At 44.5% G+C, this 22078-nt stretch overlaps 1 protein-coding gene across 4 annotated transcripts in view; it reads right to left on the reverse strand.

The window, feature by feature from the left end:
* MYH10 (myosin heavy chain 10) overlaps positions 1-22078 on the reverse strand; it is a 104486-nt gene that overhangs the window by 69905 nt on the left and 12503 nt on the right. For all 4 annotated transcript variants that reach the window (XM_035561810.1, XM_035561808.2, XM_035561811.1 and 1 more), the window contains exon 3: positions 18631-18787. In XM_035561810.1, the coding sequence (XP_035417703.1) occupies positions 18631-18787 (157 nt within the window). The remainder of the gene's footprint in view (positions 1-18630; positions 18788-22078) is intronic.

The following is a 22078-nucleotide window of genomic DNA, read 5'->3' on the forward strand; positions in this document are numbered from 1 at the left end:
GTTTTATCATTACCAGGAACTTCAGCAAGTGCAGAAAACCTTTTCCATTTTCTACGTCGAGGAGCCTGAATTGGCACAGGTCTGGAGGAAGTTAGCGGGTATTCCGATTTGTTACTGCAAATTTGTTTTACTGTCTCCATCTGGATTCTGAAAGTCACAAGCCATTACGGTGGAAGTAAAGAAAGACAGACAACCACGAGCTCCAAGTTCGGATCACTCGTGCTAACGGCCAGATCCGGCATCCAGCACCCAACTGCAGTGACAGTGGTACAGCCGGAGGGCTCAGGACGCTGCTTCGTCAAGTGCTGGCTGACTCGTGTCCCAGAGGAGAAGCACCCATTGCCCTGGATTCAATCTGAACAAGATTCTGGCAAAGGGACTAACAGGGAAGAGTGATTTACGGTTTGTTTGCTTTGATTTTTTCCTCCCCCAGACAAAACAATTCGGGGTCTTGTTTTCAGAGCAGCTGGGCCCTTTCCTAAAGCATCCCCAGAGCACTGGCCACATCTGCTAGCCTGTGTCTCAGAAGAACTCAACCCTTATCGGTCACCGCTGGGACACTCATCATCTGGGACAGGAGAGAAGAACTGCGTTTCTCACGTTGGACGCACATCTCAGTATTTTTAAAAGACTGATTTTTTTGATTCAATTTCAACTTGAAGTGCAACAGTGAGCCTATTAAACAGATTATTATGACAGAATGTGCCTGAGTCTTAAAAAAATAATCTGCCAACCCTTGCAATAATTTTAATAGCTTTAATTTTTTTTAAATGCCACAGAATTTTGAGGTGGTTGTTCATGGAAACATGAAAATATTATGAAAACACATCTCCACATAAGCATTGAGATTCTTAAAAACAGTCCCAGAATTAACTGGGCCTTCATGAGATAACATGCCACACGAGACAGAGCTGCAGAAATATGTAAAGACTAGACCAACAAATCCCTTGGGGTTTATAAGCAAGTTTCAGGAGTAAAAAGCAGAACAGATTAGACTATCTGCATTGCCAACCTTCGTAGCAACTGACCTAGGAAATACAAGTCAGTCAGTCTCATGACGAGTATGGGTGAGCATGGCATTAGTTGTCTCTCTTGCTCCATAGAAGCAGGTGAGGATGCTTCGGTCCGTGACGGTTGATACTCCAGGCAAAGTCACGACGAGTGCTTTACACTTCCAGCACGTGCTCTAGCAGACCGTTTGAGGAGGGAGAAGCACCTCTAAGACAGCTTCAGTAACACCGTTTCTCGCACCAGCACAAACATGCTGCAGGGTACCCCCACGGAACCCAGGACATTTCATCCGAAGGCTGGGACAACCGAGCAGCTTCCAGTCTCCTAGGCAAAGGGCACTCCATGTGTCTTCCTGCCACGCCAGCACAGCCCTGTCCCCGAGCAGGCACGGCCACACGCTAAGGCATCCCAGCTCGCTGCTCGGAGGTGCTCGCCCGACACAGCCGCTCAGTTTGGCTCAGACAAATACAGGCACAGAGACAAGCGAGTGGCAGCAGCCCAGGCCTCTGCACCCCCTCTTACCTCCATTCAACGTGACCCTAAGACCAACCCTTCGTTATTAAAGGAACAAGGAAGTCCCGTTGGAACCTGTTGCTTCACTTTGGAGGGATACAGCTGGGATGTAAATATCTCTCAAGGTCTTCAAATTACGTAGATTAACATTAAAAATATTATAGTACACCTGTGCAATTTAATTTTGGGACTTTCTCCAAATTTGTGCAGTCTAAGAATAAAAAAAGTTCAAATTTCTGCTTGTGAAATAAGCTTTCTACAGAGTAACGTGTTCTTTTAAAGGGAAGAATTAGGAAGCACGAAGGAAACACCGTCTGACAATAGCCTTAGCCTAAAGTTCCCCAGGGCTGTTGATCAACTCTAGCTGCCACTGGTGTCTCTGCTTCCCCTGCCCCGTTTCTCCATCCCATTCCCCCCTTTGAAGCAGGGACCAACTGCACAGATGCAAACCCCGCTAGCGCCAGCAGCTGATCTGGCTAATGAAGTTTCATTTTCAACCAGCTCAGCACCCTGAGCATCCAGTTTATACCACTGCCACACCGGCACTGGAATTCACGTACAAGAAGCCAGAGAATCCCCCCTTCCAGCAGCAGCCCACGCTCCGGTCACTCTAAAGCCACCACAAAAGCACATTCCCTGGCTTGGGTGAGCTGCAGAGAGTCCCCAACCCGACGGCTTCTGCCACCCAAAGGTGTCATCTCCTCCATCCCAAGCACGTGTTCCTGCTGCATCCTCTGAGCTGGCGAGGGTGGTCGCCTGGCCTGTGGTCAACAGATCAGGGACTCACACCAGCAGAAAACTAATCCTATCAGAAAAATTATATAAAAGGGGGAAAAAAGAGTAGCCAGCATAAGTGAGATGTGGTGATGTATGGCCTTTCTTCTGGGAACAGCTAATCCCTACATCAGCTTAAGCTACCCACTTACATATTTAGAACCTGGAGGTATCAGGCATTGAAGCACCTTTCATCATTTGCTCTCCTCTCTCCCCCACCCAGAGGAAAGTCTCACGCCCCAAGGCAGGAGCCAGCTGCTGTGCTACCACCTGCTGCTCCCCGGCCGAGAGCCAGCTCACCGGTGCAGGCTGCCGCAGTGGGGAAGGCATGCGGGGCAGCGCTGAGCGCTTCCGAGTCTTCAAAGAGAGGCCAAGGAGAGTTACCAGAAAACAAAGACAAGAAGAATTGCAGTTCTGAAAGCTATTTTTCTCCTACACCCTCCTTAAACCTACTTCACATCTCCCCAGAGTACGCTCCTATGGGGACAGCTGGCAGCTCCTCAGACAAAGCTGGCTGCAAAAGTTGCCACATTTTCCTGCTTGAGTATCTCGTAAGAACAGATCCTGATGTTTACATCACCATGCAAATACGTAAAATAAGCTTTGACTGTTAGAATACAAGCATGTTTTACTCCTCCTCTTCCCTCCCTCCAAACCATAGAAGAACGTTTCCCCCATAACAGACCAGACCTAACAAAATCCCCGTTAACTCTGGGGAAGGTTCCAGATGTACATTACATACATTTGTTGGGTAATTGGTCGAGGCAGGATGTTCAGAAAAGTCATACCTCAAAACTATAGAGCCCGCCTACAAAGGAATGGCTCTATTTTAACAAAGCAGCTTTTCTTAAAAGCTTGACTTGGTTCTGCTTTGGTCACACTACAGTCAGTCATAAATTGGTAGAAGATAATCACACAGAAAAGGATGAATCTGTCTTCCTTTTTCCTAACAAAACTAAAGGCAGTAGCGCTGTAGGCACAGAAATGTTACCACAGAGCAGCTTGCAAGTAAACAGATGCCCGCCCTCTACAACTGCCTTTGCTCTGGTTACCCTTTACTACATCAAAATATAGCTACCACCTGGATCCACCATCTCAATGTGATGCAGAATGAATGAAGAATCACTTGGGGCTACCCCCACACAGTGAACGACAAAAGCCCTACTAAAAAGCCCAGTTTGTGAGCTACCATATTACCAAAACCAAACACTTACCAGAACAGTTCCACAGCTGTATTATCTGCTTTCAGATTTCATGTAGCTCGTTACTTTGATATGATTTACTGTCACCGTGAAATCCAGTAGCTTTCATACAAACATTCACCTCCTCAGAACCACCCCACGCTTTCTATAAGCGCCTTCCCTTCTGCATCTGGTCGTTATTTAGACGAGAACGGTTCAGTTGGAAAGGGCCTACAAAGACCGTCTGGTCCACCTGCCTGCCCTCTTCAGGGCTAACCAGAAGTTCAGGGTATTAACAAGGGAATTGCCCCAAAGCCCTCACTGACGGCATGGGGCATCAGGCACCTCGCTAGGACGCCTGTCCCAGTGTTTGGCCACCCTGACAGAAAGCGAGTTTTTCCTAAGGCCCAGTCCGAAGCCCCCAGCACAGCGCTGTGCTGCTCCCATGTCCCATCATGGTCACCAGGGAGCAGAGACCAGCGCCTCCCTCTCCACTTACAAGCATCTAGGTTAAGAACACCTCGGTAGGAACATGGGAAAAAAGTGTGCCAAGATAAAAAGGTTAGTTAGAAAAAGGACAAACACGAGTTTTAACCTGCTTTCCTAAGACAAGTTAAAGACAGAGCTATGGGGAACTACACACCCCTCCCTCCACCAGCAGGAACAGCAGGAGGTTAGGGGGCACCGTTCTCATCTGCAGTTACACCGAGGGTCATCCCCCAACGCCAAGCCCAAGACTCCTCCAGGTCACCCATTCTGCCACGCCTCCCCGTTTATTTCTCCCCAGCATCAAACACCTGCCCAGCAGTGAGCAAAGGCCAGCCTCGGCTCTGTAGCAGGCATAACTAAAAAGGCTGCTGCTTTGTTTGGCGGGGAGGAGAGGGGGACTTCTGTGATTTATTCCAATGGGACAAATTGTTATCTTCCCAAAAAGGGGTGGTGGTGTAGGGGGAACAGAGGGCTTTATTTTTAGACAGCACTTAATATTCACGTGTAATAGCCAAACCAAGACAAGCTTGATAACCTCGCTAATTCCCTTGTTTGTTGTGGATGTTGTCGGGCTTGGAAGCTCTATAGATATTTGTCCTCTACTGTAGGTTAACAGGCTCAAATATCAGTCAATTCAAAGAGATTTAAAAGTTGAATTCCTGACAAGTTTTGTGAAAATGGGTCACTGCCTCCAGGAAAGAGGCCTTCCCATCAGCACAGATTTTGCTGCAGAGTATTCACAGGATTGGGTCACAAAAGCCACATAAAATTATAAAGGAGACAGGTGGTCTGACAATTTGCCATTCTCAGACTTCAAGCTTGGAATAACTTTTTTAAAATCAAGAAGAGTCCCACTGGACTGATAAGCATGGAAAAAGATCTGGTTACAGAGATGAAGCATGCCTTTATATTTTGCGTTGATCTTTAAAATGTTGCCTAGTTACTCCATAAACTATCAAACACTTAACACTACGAAGCGACTTGCAACAAACATCTCCAGAGCATAACAGGGAGACTGACAGGCACAAGTTTGTTTGCTGAGGACCCACCTTACTGCAGACCAAATATACCCGACGCTTATGCTCCCCATGAGATTCCTGCCATAACACTGCTTATCCTACATTTCACCTCTACCTTTAGTTGTGCAATAGCCTTTGCTACGTACAGCTTAGTCATCGTTCTTCGGTGTACATTCTGCAACTCCGCAAAGACAAAGGCAGGTGATAGGAACACAGTATTTTGCCAACAATAACCTATTAAGCATGCAAGTGAATGTTTTAGAAAGCGTGTAATTTGCTAACACTATGAAGCTGATGCTACAAGCTATAGCACCTAAATTTAATCAGCCCTTACCAACTTCAGGAACCTGAGCCTACACATGCCCGAAGGACCCGATGGGACGCATCCACCAGTGCTAAGGGTGCTGGACCACGTCACTGGGAGGTTACTCTCTCTCTTCAGGAGGTTTCAGGTGACACAGGGATACATCACAGCCAACTTCAAGAAAGGCAACTAGGACAGTTGCACTATCCTTCTACAAGCTAGAAGGAACTGCTGGAGATTAAAAGTGATCAAGGGCACCGGCACCTTTACCTTTAGGGGAAAAAGTATCTCCCTTATTGCACCCTGAAACTGCATTTACCTTTTTCTTTCTTGTCACCATTGGCTTATTCATATTTTGAAAGTTCTTACTTTTAAGTCAAATTGCTTTGAAACTAGTAAGAATTTCTGCAAGTTTCTCTTAATTGTCCTAAAGCGTGTAATGCTGCAGTTTATACCAGAAGATCAAATTCAGATGCACTCCCACTCCTCATTGTTACCCAGTGGCTTTAAAAGATTTAGAATAATAGTACTTAATAGTTTAGTTTCATCAGCACTCCCACTTTTTCCACACAACTCACTGGAAAGCCCCGGAGTGGCTCAGACACGAGTCCACAAAGAATTGCACCCTACCTCGTCCTCCAGCTCAGTGCCGTCCACTTCAAAGACAGAAGCGAACAGCACTGTTGTACTTAAATCAATTACTAATTCCCAGCCGTGGCTGTTTACCTACTCTTTCCCACACAACACGATACAAGACAGGGAGACTGTGTCTGCTACGTTTCCTCTGCCTACAAGCCAGGCAGCTGTCGCAGGGAACCGCCACAAACCACTTTCGACAGACCAGTAACTGTCTGGCCTCTTGTGTTCTTCATATACCTAAGCCAAGGCATGCTCCAAATAGATCCAAACCTTTTGTGAAGGGCTGAGAAAGCACCTCGTCACTACGGGGACAGGCACACTGATGAAGAGACCACATAGGTGTTCCTGTAATTTGTGAAGTTCAAAAAAAAAAAGCCATGAAGAACCGTGGTTCTATCCCCTACTCTAGAAGAGGTGAGGTCTGAGATAAATCTCACCAGCCACGCTTCGGTTTTGCTTGCTGACTGACTGCTAAGTACCTCGAGTTAACTATTATTAAATGAAGCATGGTAGAGGTCAGTCAAACCCCAGCCATGGTTTACCCTACAACTTGTTTATGGCAAACCGTACGCTGCATACAAGTATTTCTCGCACGTCTGCAGCAGAGTTCATGACCACACTCATTATTCCTCACCCCAGATAGCCCAGGCTGCCGCACAAGCGGCCAACCTAACACAGCATCATCAAATCCTGGAAGAATGAAGCAAGCTATGAATTGAGGCTATTTTAGAAGTTGAGTGTTGGGCATTGGCAACGTTAGCTTGAAATTACCCAAATTCCTAAAGAAAAACCGTGGCATTTGTTTTCAGACTTGCTAGCCAGGGCTTAATCAGCATAAAAGGAGAAAACAAATAGCTGTCAGACTACGTCCTGCCCACTTAATGAAACCGTGGGTTGATTCTCCATTATACACCAGATAGTGAGGACTAGACAGAAAAAATAAAAATCAATTTCTAAGTTTGAAGAAGCTCAAACATTGTGCCTTCACTGTCAGTCTCTCCCTTGCTTTATTTAGCACTGCAAGAGAAACTTGGTAAGCCTAGCTTAGAAATGAGAACAGATTTGCTATGTCTGTGAAGAGAAATTAAGAGAGAAGATGTTCCTTCCCTAACAAAGCCATTCAAGTAGCTATGGGTTTATAACGCTTGCAACCCCCCCCCCAGCCCGTAAGGTAACGCCAGGTTTATTCAGGCTTTTGAACAGTGCGGCTGCAGCAGGTCAGGAGGCAAGCGGAGAACGCACACCGGCCTTCAGCGTGGAGGAAGGCGAGGGACGCGGCACAGTGCCGCGGGCTGACCGCGCTGCGGGAGGGCCCAGGGGAAGGCCCTGCCGGTACTGGTGGCACAGCACCACCCGAATTTGGCTGGGACAGCGCTCCCAGCGCCATGGCCGCGAGCCTGTCGGGCCAGCCAGAGCAACTCCTGCCGCTGAATCCCCAGCAAAGCCGACGACTGGTTCTCACACAAGGGTTTAACACAGCTTCGCTGAAGGGCACTAACGATCCGTAAGGCAGCAAGTCCCTAAACTGCCCCAGCTAGAGCTGCAAGGACTTGTTTATGCTTATTGCTCCTCAGATGATACAGACGAGCAGTTCCCAGCCTGATTTGTGGCTCCCAACGAGCTTTCCCAGTAGAAACGCGCAACTCCTAAATCTCAGACTCAGGCCATCCCTGTGCTTACTTTTCAGTTATATTTGCATACTGCTTAGAAGTAACCTAAGATTAGTAGTAGTTGGCAACCACAAGCTGGAAAAGGTTTATTTAGGCTGTAGAGTACTCAGCATAGCAGTGGTTTCTAATCTCCATCAACCCTGCTTAAATTGTTGTTTCCCATGTAGTACAATTTTGTCTAGACAAAGGTTACATTGTCAACCGAAACAATGATTCAAGGAGGTCCTCGAGCACTCATATCTGTCATTTAGGCTCGCTAATTTACTTCTGCTCCTCTCCCTCCCAAACAATTAAGGAGGCACAAACCACTTAGCAAAACTGGCTATGAACCAACACACTCTAGTGGGCTCTTCCTAAGCTATTTCATTCTGCCTGAACTCCACGAGTTTGGAAAAACAGCAAGTATGATCACAGGACATAGCCAGGCTTTGCGACTTGAACACAACATGGCCAGCGGTTTGGCTTTTTGTCCTCAGCCCCTTGAGGGATGTGTTTCACTGAAACCATCTGAAGTCTCAGACCTGGTGCACAGGCCTCCTACATCTCCATTCTCCAGCAATGGAGTTGAGTTGTACCTCTGAATCACCAAACACTACCAAATTCCAAAACACTGTCCTAAGGAACTTGTAAGAGCCGCTGTTACTGTCCCATAAGGAATTTCAAGAGACAAAAGCTTGAGAGATGCCAGCCCCAGCACTGCGGTGCTTAAAGGATATCTTCTAGGTACAGAAGGGTAGAGGGCAACCACCCACCAGTGTTCTGCAGCGATTCGTTACTTTTGTCACCAATTAACATTGTAAGGGGTGCGTGGGTAGTCTTTAATGCCAAACATCGGCATCCTTTCCTCAAAGGACACGAGTTAATGCTGCTTTCTTGTATTCTAAACAGATTTCCTTGAAGCCTAGGTTTTGATAGTTTTTAAAGAAAGCCAGAAGCTGAAGACAAACACCACACTTACCCCCCTCCTGCCACCTACATCACCTGCAAGTTCTCAAACTTCTTCACCTCAACAACTTGAAGTTTCACAATCTAAATCCTGCCTTCAGATGAAACAACTGCCAAGACGCTCATTTCTTTATGGCCAAAAGAGCTTTTACTCTCATGCATGTGTGCAGGCACTTCTCCCTTGACTACTGACTACACACGAGCAACGCATGTTCCTTACGGTAGTCACCGGGGGCAAAGCCTCAAAACCTTCCCTCGCTCTCTCCCCCTTGAGCACACAGACCTGATACAAACAGCTGCTTCTGGAAGGATAGAGGATCAACCGACAGTCTTCTGTATCTGCTGCTAAGTTAAAAAAATACTTCCCTATTGGAAATGCTCATGAACTGGTCACAAAATAACTTTGAATGCTGCTTACATAGCTTAATATCGCTTCCACCTAACAAACTGATGCATGATGAAGGGGGGAAGAAGTCTGCTGGTGCACCCCTATGAAGGGCAGGAAAGAACAGCATTTCCCCTTCAGCTACAGCTTTTCTCCTCCCAGTTCCAGCACCTAATGCTGCTTATTCCAGCATTAGTCTTCAATAAGAAAGGGAAGTGAAAAAAACAAGGATAAGAAAAATTGATAACACTGCAATAATTTTTGACAACTCTGATTTCATCCCCACGCTAAAGACAACGTTTCCCTATGGTTTTGTAAAGGCAAAAAGAACAACCTAATCTTTTAGATCCATTTCCTTTGAGATGTTGAATGCAATCACAAAGAACTATTTAAAGAAAAGAAAATGCCATTTCACCAGTTGCCTCTTCATGATCAGTTTAACACTTCAGTGTAGTGAGAAATAATACTTACAGAAAGACCCCAGGAACGAGTAACTGAGCTCCGTGCCATCACATTAAACTAAGGACCGCACTACAGCTTCTGACAGCCTCACCAGCTCTTGGAGCCAGCTGCGAGCAGCCTCCTGCCACCCCAGGCACTGCTCAGTGGGGCACCCGCTCGCCCACCATGCTCCAGAGCCACCAGCGTTAGGCAGGCGCTGGCTGTTACACCCCAACCTTGGGCACTTCTGCATGCAGGTTTCAGGTAAGCTTCCTGATTTAGCCAGATATACCAGGACTGAATCAGTATCGCACTCCAACAACAGGTAGAAGCAGGGATGTACAACCAAAATTAACCGGTAAGGATGTTTCCCCAGAACACTTTCCCAGTAGCCAGCAAGTCCTCCTGCAGCTTCCTGATCCGTCAACCTCAGGCTTTAAGTTTTTGAATTCTTCAAGTTGCTTTTTTGACAAGCATAGGTTTTCAGCAGCCGCTGTATCTTGAGGCACACACTACCACGGTTTAGCTATGCTGTTAAAAAATTGCTTTTGTTGTTTTGTACATGTCGCTGGTGAATTTCAATTAATGACCCTTTGTTCTCGCATAGGAAGAGATGGGTGGGAGGCATGATCACGGTTCCCTCTCCCTGTGCCATTTCAGATTTAGAAATGTTATTTCTGACCTCAGTTATCATTCCCATGCTGAATGCAATTTTGATAACTTGAGTTGTTCTTTGAATGTTTTTCCGTCTTATTTCCTCTCCTCCCAAGACAGGGAAAGGCCAGAGCTGCACAAAGCACCGAAGATACAAGTGTATTCAAGTTTAGGACACAGCATTGCCTGGTTTGATCCTATTCTCTACCTGAGATTTAATTATTGCTGACCAATGAATTTAGATTGCTACAGCTCTGGTTCATCCAAGAGCTCCTACTACAGCAGTAACAGCTCCAACACTACTAAGGTAAGCTTATGCCTCGCAGTACAACCCGTACAACCCCTGTGTGCCACTTGACTGCTGTAAGCTCTGAGATACAGTCCTTCACACTGGGCTCTTATTTTCGCTAACCCAAAAATAAATGTAAGCCAAGGTTCATCACAGAACCCCTTCTTTCTCCAGAGAAAAAAAAATTGTAAGGAGCACGAACAAAAGCATATGTTCCGTGGGATTTTCAGCAGCGACCCTGCCAAGCCATAAAAAGCAGGAAAGAATGAACAGGACTGGGTGGTCTTCAGCCAGTCCTTTAGGTGTGCTATGGCCTTTCCCCACATTGCAGTTACCCAAGAGCCTGTTGTAAGGATCATTAGCAAGCTACTTCTGAAAAGCCACATAAGGTGGTGTTAGATGACCTCTTGTCCATGCAGACCCACTCACAGGTCAGTGCATTTTAGAGGCACAATGTCTCCTGAGACAAGCCAGACTGGGCCTTTATACACGTACAACCACGTGTACGTGTATCTTTCTGCAAAGGCTAGGTTTATACTTTGGAACAGCTTCCACCAACACGTTTGGCAGATGACACGTACTGCTCTTCAGGTTCCTGGATCTGAAAAGGAATCTCCAAGAGACGGTGACCCATGGCTACTTTCCAGGGGCTTCGGTACCACGGCAGCTGTGTGCCACGTGTTCGTGTGCAGCCACAGGTCAGCGAGGCTATCTCCGAGATGGAGAACCTGGTTCCTGCAGTGCGCTGCCAGCACTTTTCTGTTTACTAACCCTGCAACTTCAGGATGATTCTGACATCATCTTCCTAAAACAAAAAACAGAAAAACTTCCCAGCTTGAGAATTTCCCCAAGCTCCTTACTAGCAAAGACAGAGCTAGGACCACTTTGCTTTGCTTTCTCTTCTGAATTTTCTTTCTACACATCAGCTGATGGCCTTACCACCACCCCCCCCAAAAAAAAAAGCCCTGGAATAAAAAGAATCCTAATGCCCCCAGTATTTGGAAAGCCATGAGCTTCCTTCCATTCACATGCAAAACACCTCGCTCCCTCTGTGAAACTGCGGCCTAGAGAGATGCACGCCACCTTGCAACTCTGAGCCACTGAGGAAAACGCACCAAGGCTGCCAGGAGTATCTAAGCAGCCAAATACCTGAAAGCACCAGGGGCAGACAAGCAAAAGGATCCTAGATGATACCATTGCTCCTGGTTAGGAAGCTAGGAAAGCAGCGGAAGCTTGCACTGAGATGCACATTGATAACCGTGTTGGTGACGTGAGCCTTGGAGCACTGACGACGAAGAGCAGCACACCGCCAGCCCCTCACACCACTTCTCTCCATTTGCTCCTACTTGTTTCTTCACCAGAACACAGCAAGGAAATTAAGTAGTAGGAGGGTGGAGGAAAAAGGAGCTCCTGCAGTTGATCTTGGTAGCGGTTACAGCGGAGCTAAACTCTTAGTTCAACACTCCAGGGGAACGCAGACGTGAGTGACAAAAACCAGCGACCGTGCAAAGCCACGCATCGCCTAGCAGCACTGTTGCACCGCGACGTGCTCAAGATCAGAACGCATTTATGATTTTTGCGCAAGGAGTAAGTATGGCATCTAAAGGATAAAACCAAATAGACAAGTAGAAAGGATTTTTTTTTATTTCACAACTACCTAGAAACAGGTGGAGTTTAAACTGAAGTAGAACTGTGGAATAGGGCTCTACCAGAAGGTGCTGGTTGAGGAACAGGCACGAAATGATTCATCTCATGAGTGATTTCATAAGTTAGATGCACTTGGTCTTGAATTCCTGTCTGTAGGCTAGCAGAGTCACAAATCACTTATGAGGTCAGCTTGCACAGTACATTGTCAAGTTACCATCATTTGGTCGGATGATGGAGTAAAAGGACCGTGGAGCTGGCTAACCTGCTGCAACCTCCAAAGCAGGGGAAGCCACCAGGCACTGAAGAAACTAAGAACAGAAGAAACTAAGAACACTCACGTAACCTTTGTCACTCCCGTCTCATTTTTAAGTATGCAAAAGTTACTTCTTGAAGTTGTGCACACACAAATTAAGTTAACCACTCCAAGTAATACTTCTAAGCAACTGAGGGTTAAGAAAAGAGTAGTTTATTGTAAATACCATTATGCCTAATTATGTTTGTAACCCTGAAGTCGAACACCAATTAGAGCAGGGCTCCGAACACATTCTGACACAAAGACGAAGGTTAAGAACTGCTGTCCCAAGTACTACCCTACTGAAACCTTCTCAAACGGTAACAACATTGACAAAAAATGAGACTGTGGTGATAGTCTCATCCTAGAAACTAAGCTCAGCTGAGTTTGTTCAATAAATAATTGCTACTGATATCATTCAGAGATGGTCTAATAAGGCATGAAGCTATCAAAATAACCTCAGTGACTCTGAGGTAGACAGGCACCAAGAAACAGAAGAGTGGGGAGAAAGATGAAGTACTGCTCAATGGGTTCAGCTGACAAGCATTTCTCATTTTGCTTCAACTTCAGAAATAATGAGGTGGAAGACTGTTTCAGCATGATGGATTTCAGTTATTCTACTCGACTTCTTCCTTTAAGATTCTCCTTCCCTCCTTCCAGCCATTAAAACCATTGTGTATCACATCCCTATTTGGCATACAAAGCAATCTTGGTTTTCCTGTTATTATCACCTAAGCATTCATATTCCATGCCAGCCTGATTAGACAAAATGAAAACACAAATCAGCGTAACAATGAGGAGACCTCCAAACCCTTCACATTGCATTTACACCAAGCAGATGGTTCTGCTGACGCTGCCACCCTGCACCTTGCGACTCTCGTTAAAAAGCTTTGGGGAATCTTCTGATAAGTCAGAATATTTATTATGGAAAAAACAAGAATATTAATTGCACATATAACAGGTTTTATGTGCCCTTCACATGAGAACGCTAGTCATGGCTCCCAGGCTCTTTAATCTCATAGCGATCTTTTCCCCTGCCATCTGAATATTTAGTAGTCCTTTACCGAAAAGGGTTGCCACCCTTTATTTTAGCTTACATTATTTTCTTCCATAAAAAAAAAGAAACAGTTCCCCAAAGGAAGGACTTCAGTCAAGATTAACTAAAAATGTAAGTCAATCTGGTGTTGTACAGAGAGGAACACTGCACCTGCAGGCAGTGCCAGCTTGTCCAACACCGAGTGCTCACTTCACGTATTATGCAGTTTCCGATAAACCTTCCCTGGAACAGGATTAAAGGCAGTCCTAAAATATCAGCGCTAATTTAGTGCTCATCAAGACGTCCTCAGGGAAACAGGATAAAAAGGAGAGACTAAGTATAATTATACAAGAGTAATATCAGTAGGCAAGCTGGTCTTTGGCAACCGAAAGCAAACAAATTTCCCTTAGTATTTCCTCCGAAGCATTTTTAAGAGTCAATGAATAAAAAGGCCTAATAAAACAATGCCACACTTCCTCTAGAAGTACAGGGGGAGAAGAGAAAGCCAAGTTTTCTCTAGTGCTTTTACTACTTACGTTAGCGCTGCTTTCACACGATCAGGTCAAGCCTCCATTGTCAGACAAAAAAGACAGTCCTAAGGGAATGCTCAGACATACTACATCAGATTTTTAGTGAAAATCCGAGTCCCTGTCAAAATGTTTGCTTCTCATTGCCTGTCATTTTTAGTAGTACAGAAGAACATCAAGTCTTGCAAATTGTATTACCAAACAGAATTAAGGTCAATGTTGTCACAGGGATTAGGACACCAGTTCCTTATGACCATGTCAACTGTCCAGCAGCTTTGAAAAGCTCTGTCTGGGATTCTTTTGTGAAACGTGCCTACTCCAACCCTATGCATAAATGCACAGGATTTCAGTCTAGGGCTAAACAATTCCAGCGTGCCTACAAGCCCCTGGGTTATGTGCACTCACTGCTCCAACATAACATTAGGAAAATGAAGAGAAAGCACAGGAGAAATCCACTAAACCACCTGCGAAGCAACACTTAGCCTACTACCACACTACTTTGAAAAATAATTACTAGGGGAAAGAAAGGGGAAACCCAGTATGTAAAGCTACATCGCATGTTACCTTCTGAGGTCAGGACACTAGGTAATGAGTCCTTTCCAGCAGGGAAATCCTGACTGTCATAATCAGAATGCACCCAAAGTCTTGCTTGGTACTAACAGACTGTTCACACAATCTTTACTGCAAGGCTTGCTTGCCGAGCAGTCAGTGCTTAGGAGATGAAGCAGTCACCAGAGGTTTGCTTTTCTTTGCAAAGCTCGTCTCAAATCCTTCGCGCATCACGGCTGCACCACCACTGAGCTGTCCACCTGCAACACAGCCATTAAAAACAATTTTCTACCCCATTCCTTCTTGTGACAGCTTACACTAATGCGATACATCTCCCCACAGAACACTATTTGCTCTCAGAAATGAGAAACTGGGCTTCCTGAATACATTCTGTTTCGCTGGCTCTTTCCCCTCCCCACCCTTTGTCCTCCCTGCTTAACAAATACCAGAACAGATTCCAGCCCATTCTCCTCCCCACTGAAGGGCAAGATGAGAGCTGACCTGGGATGCCTGCAGTGCTGAAGGTCCTCGGCAGGAAATTCTTCCAGGGGACAAGAACAGAGCAGCAGTTTGATGACTGGCAGCCAGCAGTGCTCCCATACAGCCCTTTCAGACGAGCTTTGTATCACTAGTTTGACAAAATGGAGCATTCCCAGCACCATTTAAGATAAGTAACTATTCAGATGCATCAGTTCTGTTTCTGCTGACCAACAGCCTTTTTGTTTTCATAAACAAAATAAAGCTTTCTGCTTTGGGGTAAGCCTTAATATTGTCTTAAACATACCAAGGTTCAGATTAGCAGAAACTTGAAGTTCATCTCTGATCATCTGGGCTCTGAATTAAAGGCATGAAAGCCTTAACCGCCCCAGCATGAGCACGTTTACTTTCTGCCCTTGACTACCAGCACAGAAAAATTGCCTTTTAAGAAGTCAGGGTGTTTAGACACAGAGCTCAGGTCCAGGTATCCTGGTAATCAGTGTAAACACATCTCAAACACCTACAAAATTAGTAGTTATGATTAGAAGGAAAGTAAACATGATTTTATACTGAACAAAATACCACTGAGCAGGCCAGGAAAACGCAGCCAACAACTAAATTAATGGTTAAAGTATTTCTGTAAGGGTATGGTCATATTATCTAAAGAAACTGCATTCCTATGGTTTCAATCTCAGTTCTGAATCCTAATAATTAAGTTCTAGAAGTCAAATACTGGAAACACAGTAGTCACCCATATCAAAAGAAACTAAAATATGCTATAGTAGCAAAATAATGATTTGCAATCTAACTGGAATAAGAACTCTATCCCCAACCCGCTCTCCCTCTACCATCCCATCTCCCAAAGCAATTATGTGCACTAACATGGATGCAAACTGTAGAAAAAGTTTTGTAACCACTTATGTTAGTAACTTCCCAGAAAAAGCATCTTTGTCAAGGATTATGCTTCAAATAAAGCTTTGTTAGCAGAGACTGCTGATGACTTAATCTGAAGCACTGTGATTAAAACAGCCAGTTCTTGGTTAGACACTTATTTCTACTAGCCAAGTTTCCTACACATTTTTTTTCCCGTTTCATTCATTTAGTAGCGTCTAGCAAAAGATAAGGAAAAATTGGAAGATGAAGGACACTGTATTGTGTTAAATCCTTGGTTGGCAGGGAAAATCCAGCTCTTCCTACCAAATTATAGGCACACTCAGTACTTGACCTTGTGCTGCAACTGATAAACAGAAATTAAGTTGAATATTGTAATAATCTCCTACTGTTAAGACAAGTATTATTTGATGCTCCAAATAACCTCCGCTGTTATAATTGCAAGTGTAGTTTTTCTATTATCTGAAGACCTAAATTCTGTTCCCTCAAGTGCTGCTGTGTTCCTCTGCACCAGCTCCCATCGAGAGTCTCTGCAAGCAACGAAGGACCAATAGTGAGCACGGTGGTGCCACACCTCTCTTCCCACTTATCCCACTTTAAATATTCACCAGGCAGTCTCATCATCACCCATCGCTGCTTCGCAAGAACACACGAAGCCAGGGAAATCACCAATATAATTAGCAATGTGTCTCATACTGCAGGCAAACATGTCCAGAAGAACTCTGCGCCCCACCTTCCTCCAAAGTAAAGCAGTGTCTATAAACAGTTTCACCAAGTCCATTAGAAAAAATCAGAAGCATTCTTTTTCCCCCCTCCTCTGGAGGTCTCTTCTTCCACACTAACCCAATCAGGCAAGAACACTTTGCTAAGGAAAATATTTGCCAAGTGCAGAACTGCTAATGTCTATTCCAGAGCTTTTACTTATCCTTAGCAAAGCAATTGTGAAGGCAAGCCATCAACGGAAAGTTCCCTGGCTGATCTCAATCGCTTTCTAAAATAAACAGGGAACAGCTCCAAACAGGTGAAGGACACCAGAAACACAGATTTAGTTAACCTTGAAGAAATTATTCTATAATAAAATGCTTCTGTTGCATTGTTTCCAGCTATTTTTATTCCAATCCACGTTCTCATTTTTTCAAGTGAAAACAATTCACACTACCAAAATCAAAAAGAAAGCAAGCATAGAAAGATGTGAATAGAGACGATGCAAAATAAAAAATCCTATATATCAGTATGGAAAGAAAACAAGACTGTAACCCAACGTATGCAAAAAAAGTTTTGCTTCACCTTCCAAAACCAGTAAAATTTGTACACATAGCAAGATCTCCAGACATCACATGGCAAGATCTCCAGAGATATAAGTCAGTACTAGCATGGTCCGTGAACAAAGAGAGAGGATCTGAAGTTTGGTAACTACTGACACTGCAAATTCTTGAAACAGATCTGATCTAGTACAGCGCAAGTCAATTTAAAAGACACCGTGCTTTTGGTTTGGGAAGCCCTTACCCACAAACCACTGAATTTTGAGACTTCTGTGAATAAACTCATTAAGATGATCTTTAAGTTTGTTCTGTTCTGTCACAAACGTGTACTTTTAGGGATCCTCTGATCTGAGCTGTTAGGCTGTTCTGGTCAAGAGGCCATCATTTTTCTCCCCCAGCGTAATGTAAAACCCAGCCCAAAATATTCGTTACGAAGCATGACAAGTCTGGGCCGCCCCAGTTTGCTGCTCTTCTGTTGCTTGCCCGTGCCCCCTTATCTCCCCTCTCAGCGGTGATGGCAGAGTTGTTTCTAGGATGAAAAAGTGCACAGCACCCAGCAGAAAAACAACTGACAGTTTATTATTAAGCAGCCCTACAAACAGGGGCACAACTAAAGAAACAAAGGCTTAACACGATTTATTTAAAGACAGGAAATATCTGTCTAAAAACTGTTACATATTAACGGTTTGTTAAGCTGGTAGCAGAAGCAGTTTTCTTAGTTTGTCTGAGCAAAATAGCTTTTAACCCACTCCCAGGATGCCTGTAATAGGCCTACAGCACAACACAGGAGATTTTTCAGGCCCGCCTCTTCATTACACACCTTATTCTAGATTCTGTATGCAGATGTTTTCAGCTCAGGAAGGTAGCCCGAGCGCAGACAGCCATCCCCAGAGCAAACTACGAACCGACAGGGGACCATGTTAGCTGTGTTTCCACCATACACCGTATCAGAACAGCAACTGCGCAAGACCAGCGTGCTTTTGTTTCAACACGTTCATGTAAGTGTCAGAATTCTCAGTTTCAACCCAAAGCGTGTGCCCACCATAACGTCACACTATTCTACTATGGACGAAACCCATAGCGCTTGGAGGAAAAAAATCTTTGGCATTAGGCATTTGACTGACCTTTCTGTGAACTCAAAGGACCGTTGCATTGTCACTTCAGATTAGTTCTGTCGGGGCCAGAATGTCAACATTTTTACAGGAGTACAGAAACAAGCTGTTAAGACTTTAGCTTTCCCTTTTCCAGTCGCACTTTTTCATTCTTACTTCATTCAAACTTCAAAGACAGCGCACTAACAACTCTTGACATCAATCTTATCTCCTTTCCTTGTAGGAGAAAGAATTTCTCTTACAACTTCCATTGCCCCCAGCTGGCACAGTACACTTCTATTAGCATCACTTTGCTTCTGTGCCTCAGGAAGCCAGAGGAGCATGCCAACGGGGGTCAGGCTCCAAGTCATTCCTATTCTGAAAGGTTAAGGTTCTAGATAGAAAGCATTTTCTTTTCCTTCGAATACTACAAGAAATTCTGATTGTGTTAGAAGCTACTACACAGCTCGAAAACAAAGCTCGTGGGTTTTAGGTACATTAACGAGTCCAGAGCAATCAACTAATCAACATCTACCAGTCTTACCTTGCAGCATGCATCTGTACGCAGATTCTGATATCGCATAAATGTGCGGTGGCATTTCATGGCGCTTCTTCCCCCTGTACATCTCGATGATGTTTTCTGAATAAATCGGAAGGTTCTTGTAAGGATTTATAACTACGCAGAACAGCCCTGAATAGGTCTTAAAAAGAAAGAAAAAAAGGGTTCTGTTAGTAAACACAGTACTGAAATAAAACCATAAAGATCAAGACACTTTTCCACAGGTTATAATATTTATCTTACATCAAAATTAAGGTCCATTTTGTTAACCAACTTTAATACATGCTATATTCAAATTATTGGTTTCTAGGTCCCTTTAAAAGGCTCTTTACCTGCATAAAGAGTAATTTAAAGATAATAAATGTGAATAAGTATGAAGTAGAGCATATGACCTCTTTCCTACTGGTATTTATATCTCGCTTCCACCTGTAAAGTTCCAGGAGTATGGACATCTTTTGATGTTCAACTCTTTCAGTAAAATGCCTGTTCACAGTTTTCATATTTGGAAGAATCAATATTCTTGATTTATCCAATAATCTTCCTGTATATCTTTGTTTAATTTAACAATTCAAAGAGCTTACAACAGGGGCCAGACATTTTCTGTATCATATTGTATGGAGGGGGGGAAGTCAACTACTAAATATCTTAATTTTTTTCACAATGTTAAAGAAATATACATTACATTGAAATATAATGCGTGGAAGACCAGACTTCAAAAAGTAGAAAGACAACATATTCTTCATAAAAAAATTTCAGCTGGGACTACCAGTGGTCAATAAGAGCAGAGAACAGAGGCCTTCTGCAAGTAGCAAACCCTAGTTATTTGCACCAAGAAGTAATTATTCTAGTAAATAACTTAGATAAGGAAAAAGCCTATTATTTCTGCTATCCTACTTTTTTCCTGTTATCATTGCATCTCGTTTCTGCTCAGTCTCTCTCAGTCCCAAAGCAACCTCCTCCTGGATACATCATCCCTTCCAATTCCCTCTCCCAGGTGATGGATAGCCTGGCAGCTGGCACTGCGGGCAGCATTTCATAACCTGCCTTCTGTTCAGTATCAACTTGAACATTATCAGGAGTGCTCTATCATCAAGAGATTAAAGAACAAGTTTTGAATTCAAAGAGTAATGTCATCTTATTGAGGGATTTGTTTAAACAAAAAAATCAATTTTTATAAAATTCAGCACACGTTGCAAGCGATACATAGAGCACCACATTTCTGTAAGAATTAAGTATCAAAGATAACTCGAGAACAGTTCAATCTCTGCTCTACAGAAGTTATCATGTACATGATATGTACGCACATATACCTATAAAGCTGCTGGTATTTATTATGTTTATATTTATATTTATTATTTATTTATATTTATATTTATTATGTTTATAGGGATGGAAGAAAAACATAACAAACCACTCATTTTGTCAACTAGGAGTTACAGCTGAATCTGGTCCAGCTGCGCGGGCTTTACTATGTATCAAAGGTAAGATCTCAGCAAGACAGCCTCGCACCATACCAAAAAATAGTTAAGTCATGGTGTCGCCCTGAACCAAGGCACCCAAAGCACTAGAGTGGCTCCCATCTCTTCTAAATCCATTACGCGATTTTTTTTTTTCTTTTAAACGAAAGGAAAAATTGAGCAAGTTAAGGCAGTATGTTACTTTAGCCATTAATACCATTCACATCTTGAATACCAGAGGAACGTTAGCAAGAGACCAGCTTTCTTTTGACATAAGCAGCGAGCATCCTTCTGGGAGCCACAAAGACTTTCTCCTGCCTTGCAGTCTCAGAGGAGGGAGGAACAGAGCCAGCCAGGCGGCATCACCAGCTGCTGGGAGCCTACACAGCACCGAGCGGTAACTCAAGACTCTTCCTACATTCATTGATTTGTGAATCTTTCTTTCTGGTACATTTGTATGAACAAAGAATCTTAAATTCCCTATTTATTTTTATAATGTATGCGTATGATTTTATCTGGAAGAAAAGGAACCTTCTTTCTGCACATAAAGGGATCCTGGAAAGAGACAGAAGGTGATCTGAGTTGAGTCAGGAGCTATCAATAAAGAAAAGAATTTGATCTTACGTCAAATGCCCTTACTGGAAAGGAATCTCTCTGCTGTGGTCAGATCTGCTGGATGATAAGCACTGCAGCACCTTACCCAGCCAAACATCTTGGGTAATAACATTTATTTCTCAAGAGAAAGGGAACAGATGTTATCAGGTCAACTGACCCAAGCACAAAGAACAACTTATCAGTCATTAACTCAAGGTAAGCGTGGGCCTGCTGGGGAGGGCAGTTCCTCCCTGGCCTCCCTCCCAAGCACACCACCCTACCACTTCCTACCACCGCCCCTCCTGCCAGCTCTGGAGCTCTTGCAGTAACTCAGGGAGCTGGCAATTTCTCTTTATTGAGAGCAAGTGTCAAAAATGGATCGGTTGGTAATGGAACGAGCTTCCTGATCAGTCTCATTCGTGGCTGCTGGTGGTATCATAAGGGCGAAGGAAGGCAGGACAGCTGTTTTGATAGCCTGGTACAACTGACTCGGGAACTGATCGATACGGAGCCTATTCCCAGGCAGCCAGCCTCCCTGCTGGGCTCAGGTGAGGTCACCCACATTCAACCCCAAGTAGCACCAGCGGCTTGAAGACATCAAAAAAGTCACAAACCTGATTTTCACTCTAGTCTTCAGATAAGGATAGCTAGAAGAGGCACACATTCATCAAGCCACCGTGCAATCACCAGCTCCAGCTCACTGCGCAACAGCCATGCCCTATTTCTGCACTACAGCCTCGCCTGATGACAAAGGCTCGCTTACTGCTGCCTACAGATGAGACCTGGTCACGAGCAACAGAATTCATCCAGCTAAAGCCTGCTTCCACTTCCGTCCCAGCACATCCTCTGGCCACCACAGCAGCAGGAATTCACATGAGCCTGGGGCCCTCCCTCCTCCAGGAGGACTCCAGACCCTTTCACCCCGCAGCACTTCTGAGCCCTGCTCTGCTTTTTCCCTACCCAGCTTCGCAGGCTGGCAGTTCACCTCGGCGGGCTACATCCTGCCGAGGCTGCTGGCTCTCGGACAGTAACCGATGGTTAAGCTGTGCGATCCGCGCTCGCTGCATCACTGGGGCTTCCAGAGTCACACCTCTGTTCTCTCCAAAGTCATCTGAAGCGTTATTAGTTGCTCTGGTCCTTTTATATTCCTAAGGAAGTTTTCCAGCACCACTGCCCTGCCCCAGATGTGAACAAAGTGACCTTGTAAATAAAAAAGAACAAAAATTTTTAAAGTGCTTGAAAAAATATAAAGCGCTAGGGGAAGGAACACCCATTTGAGGAGTCCCTCTCCCCTGCTTGCTTTAGCTTCTTCTGTTTCTCCATCGCAGGGAGCGTTATCACTGTTCAGGTGCATGGAGAATGTGTTTTATAAAAGCAAGCTC

The sequence above is a fragment of the Cygnus atratus genome, chromosome 18 (assembly GCF_013377495.2).
Source record: "Cygnus atratus isolate AKBS03 ecotype Queensland, Australia chromosome 18, CAtr_DNAZoo_HiC_assembly, whole genome shotgun sequence".
Classification (NCBI taxonomy): Eukaryota; Metazoa; Chordata; class Aves; order Anseriformes; family Anatidae; genus Cygnus; species Cygnus atratus.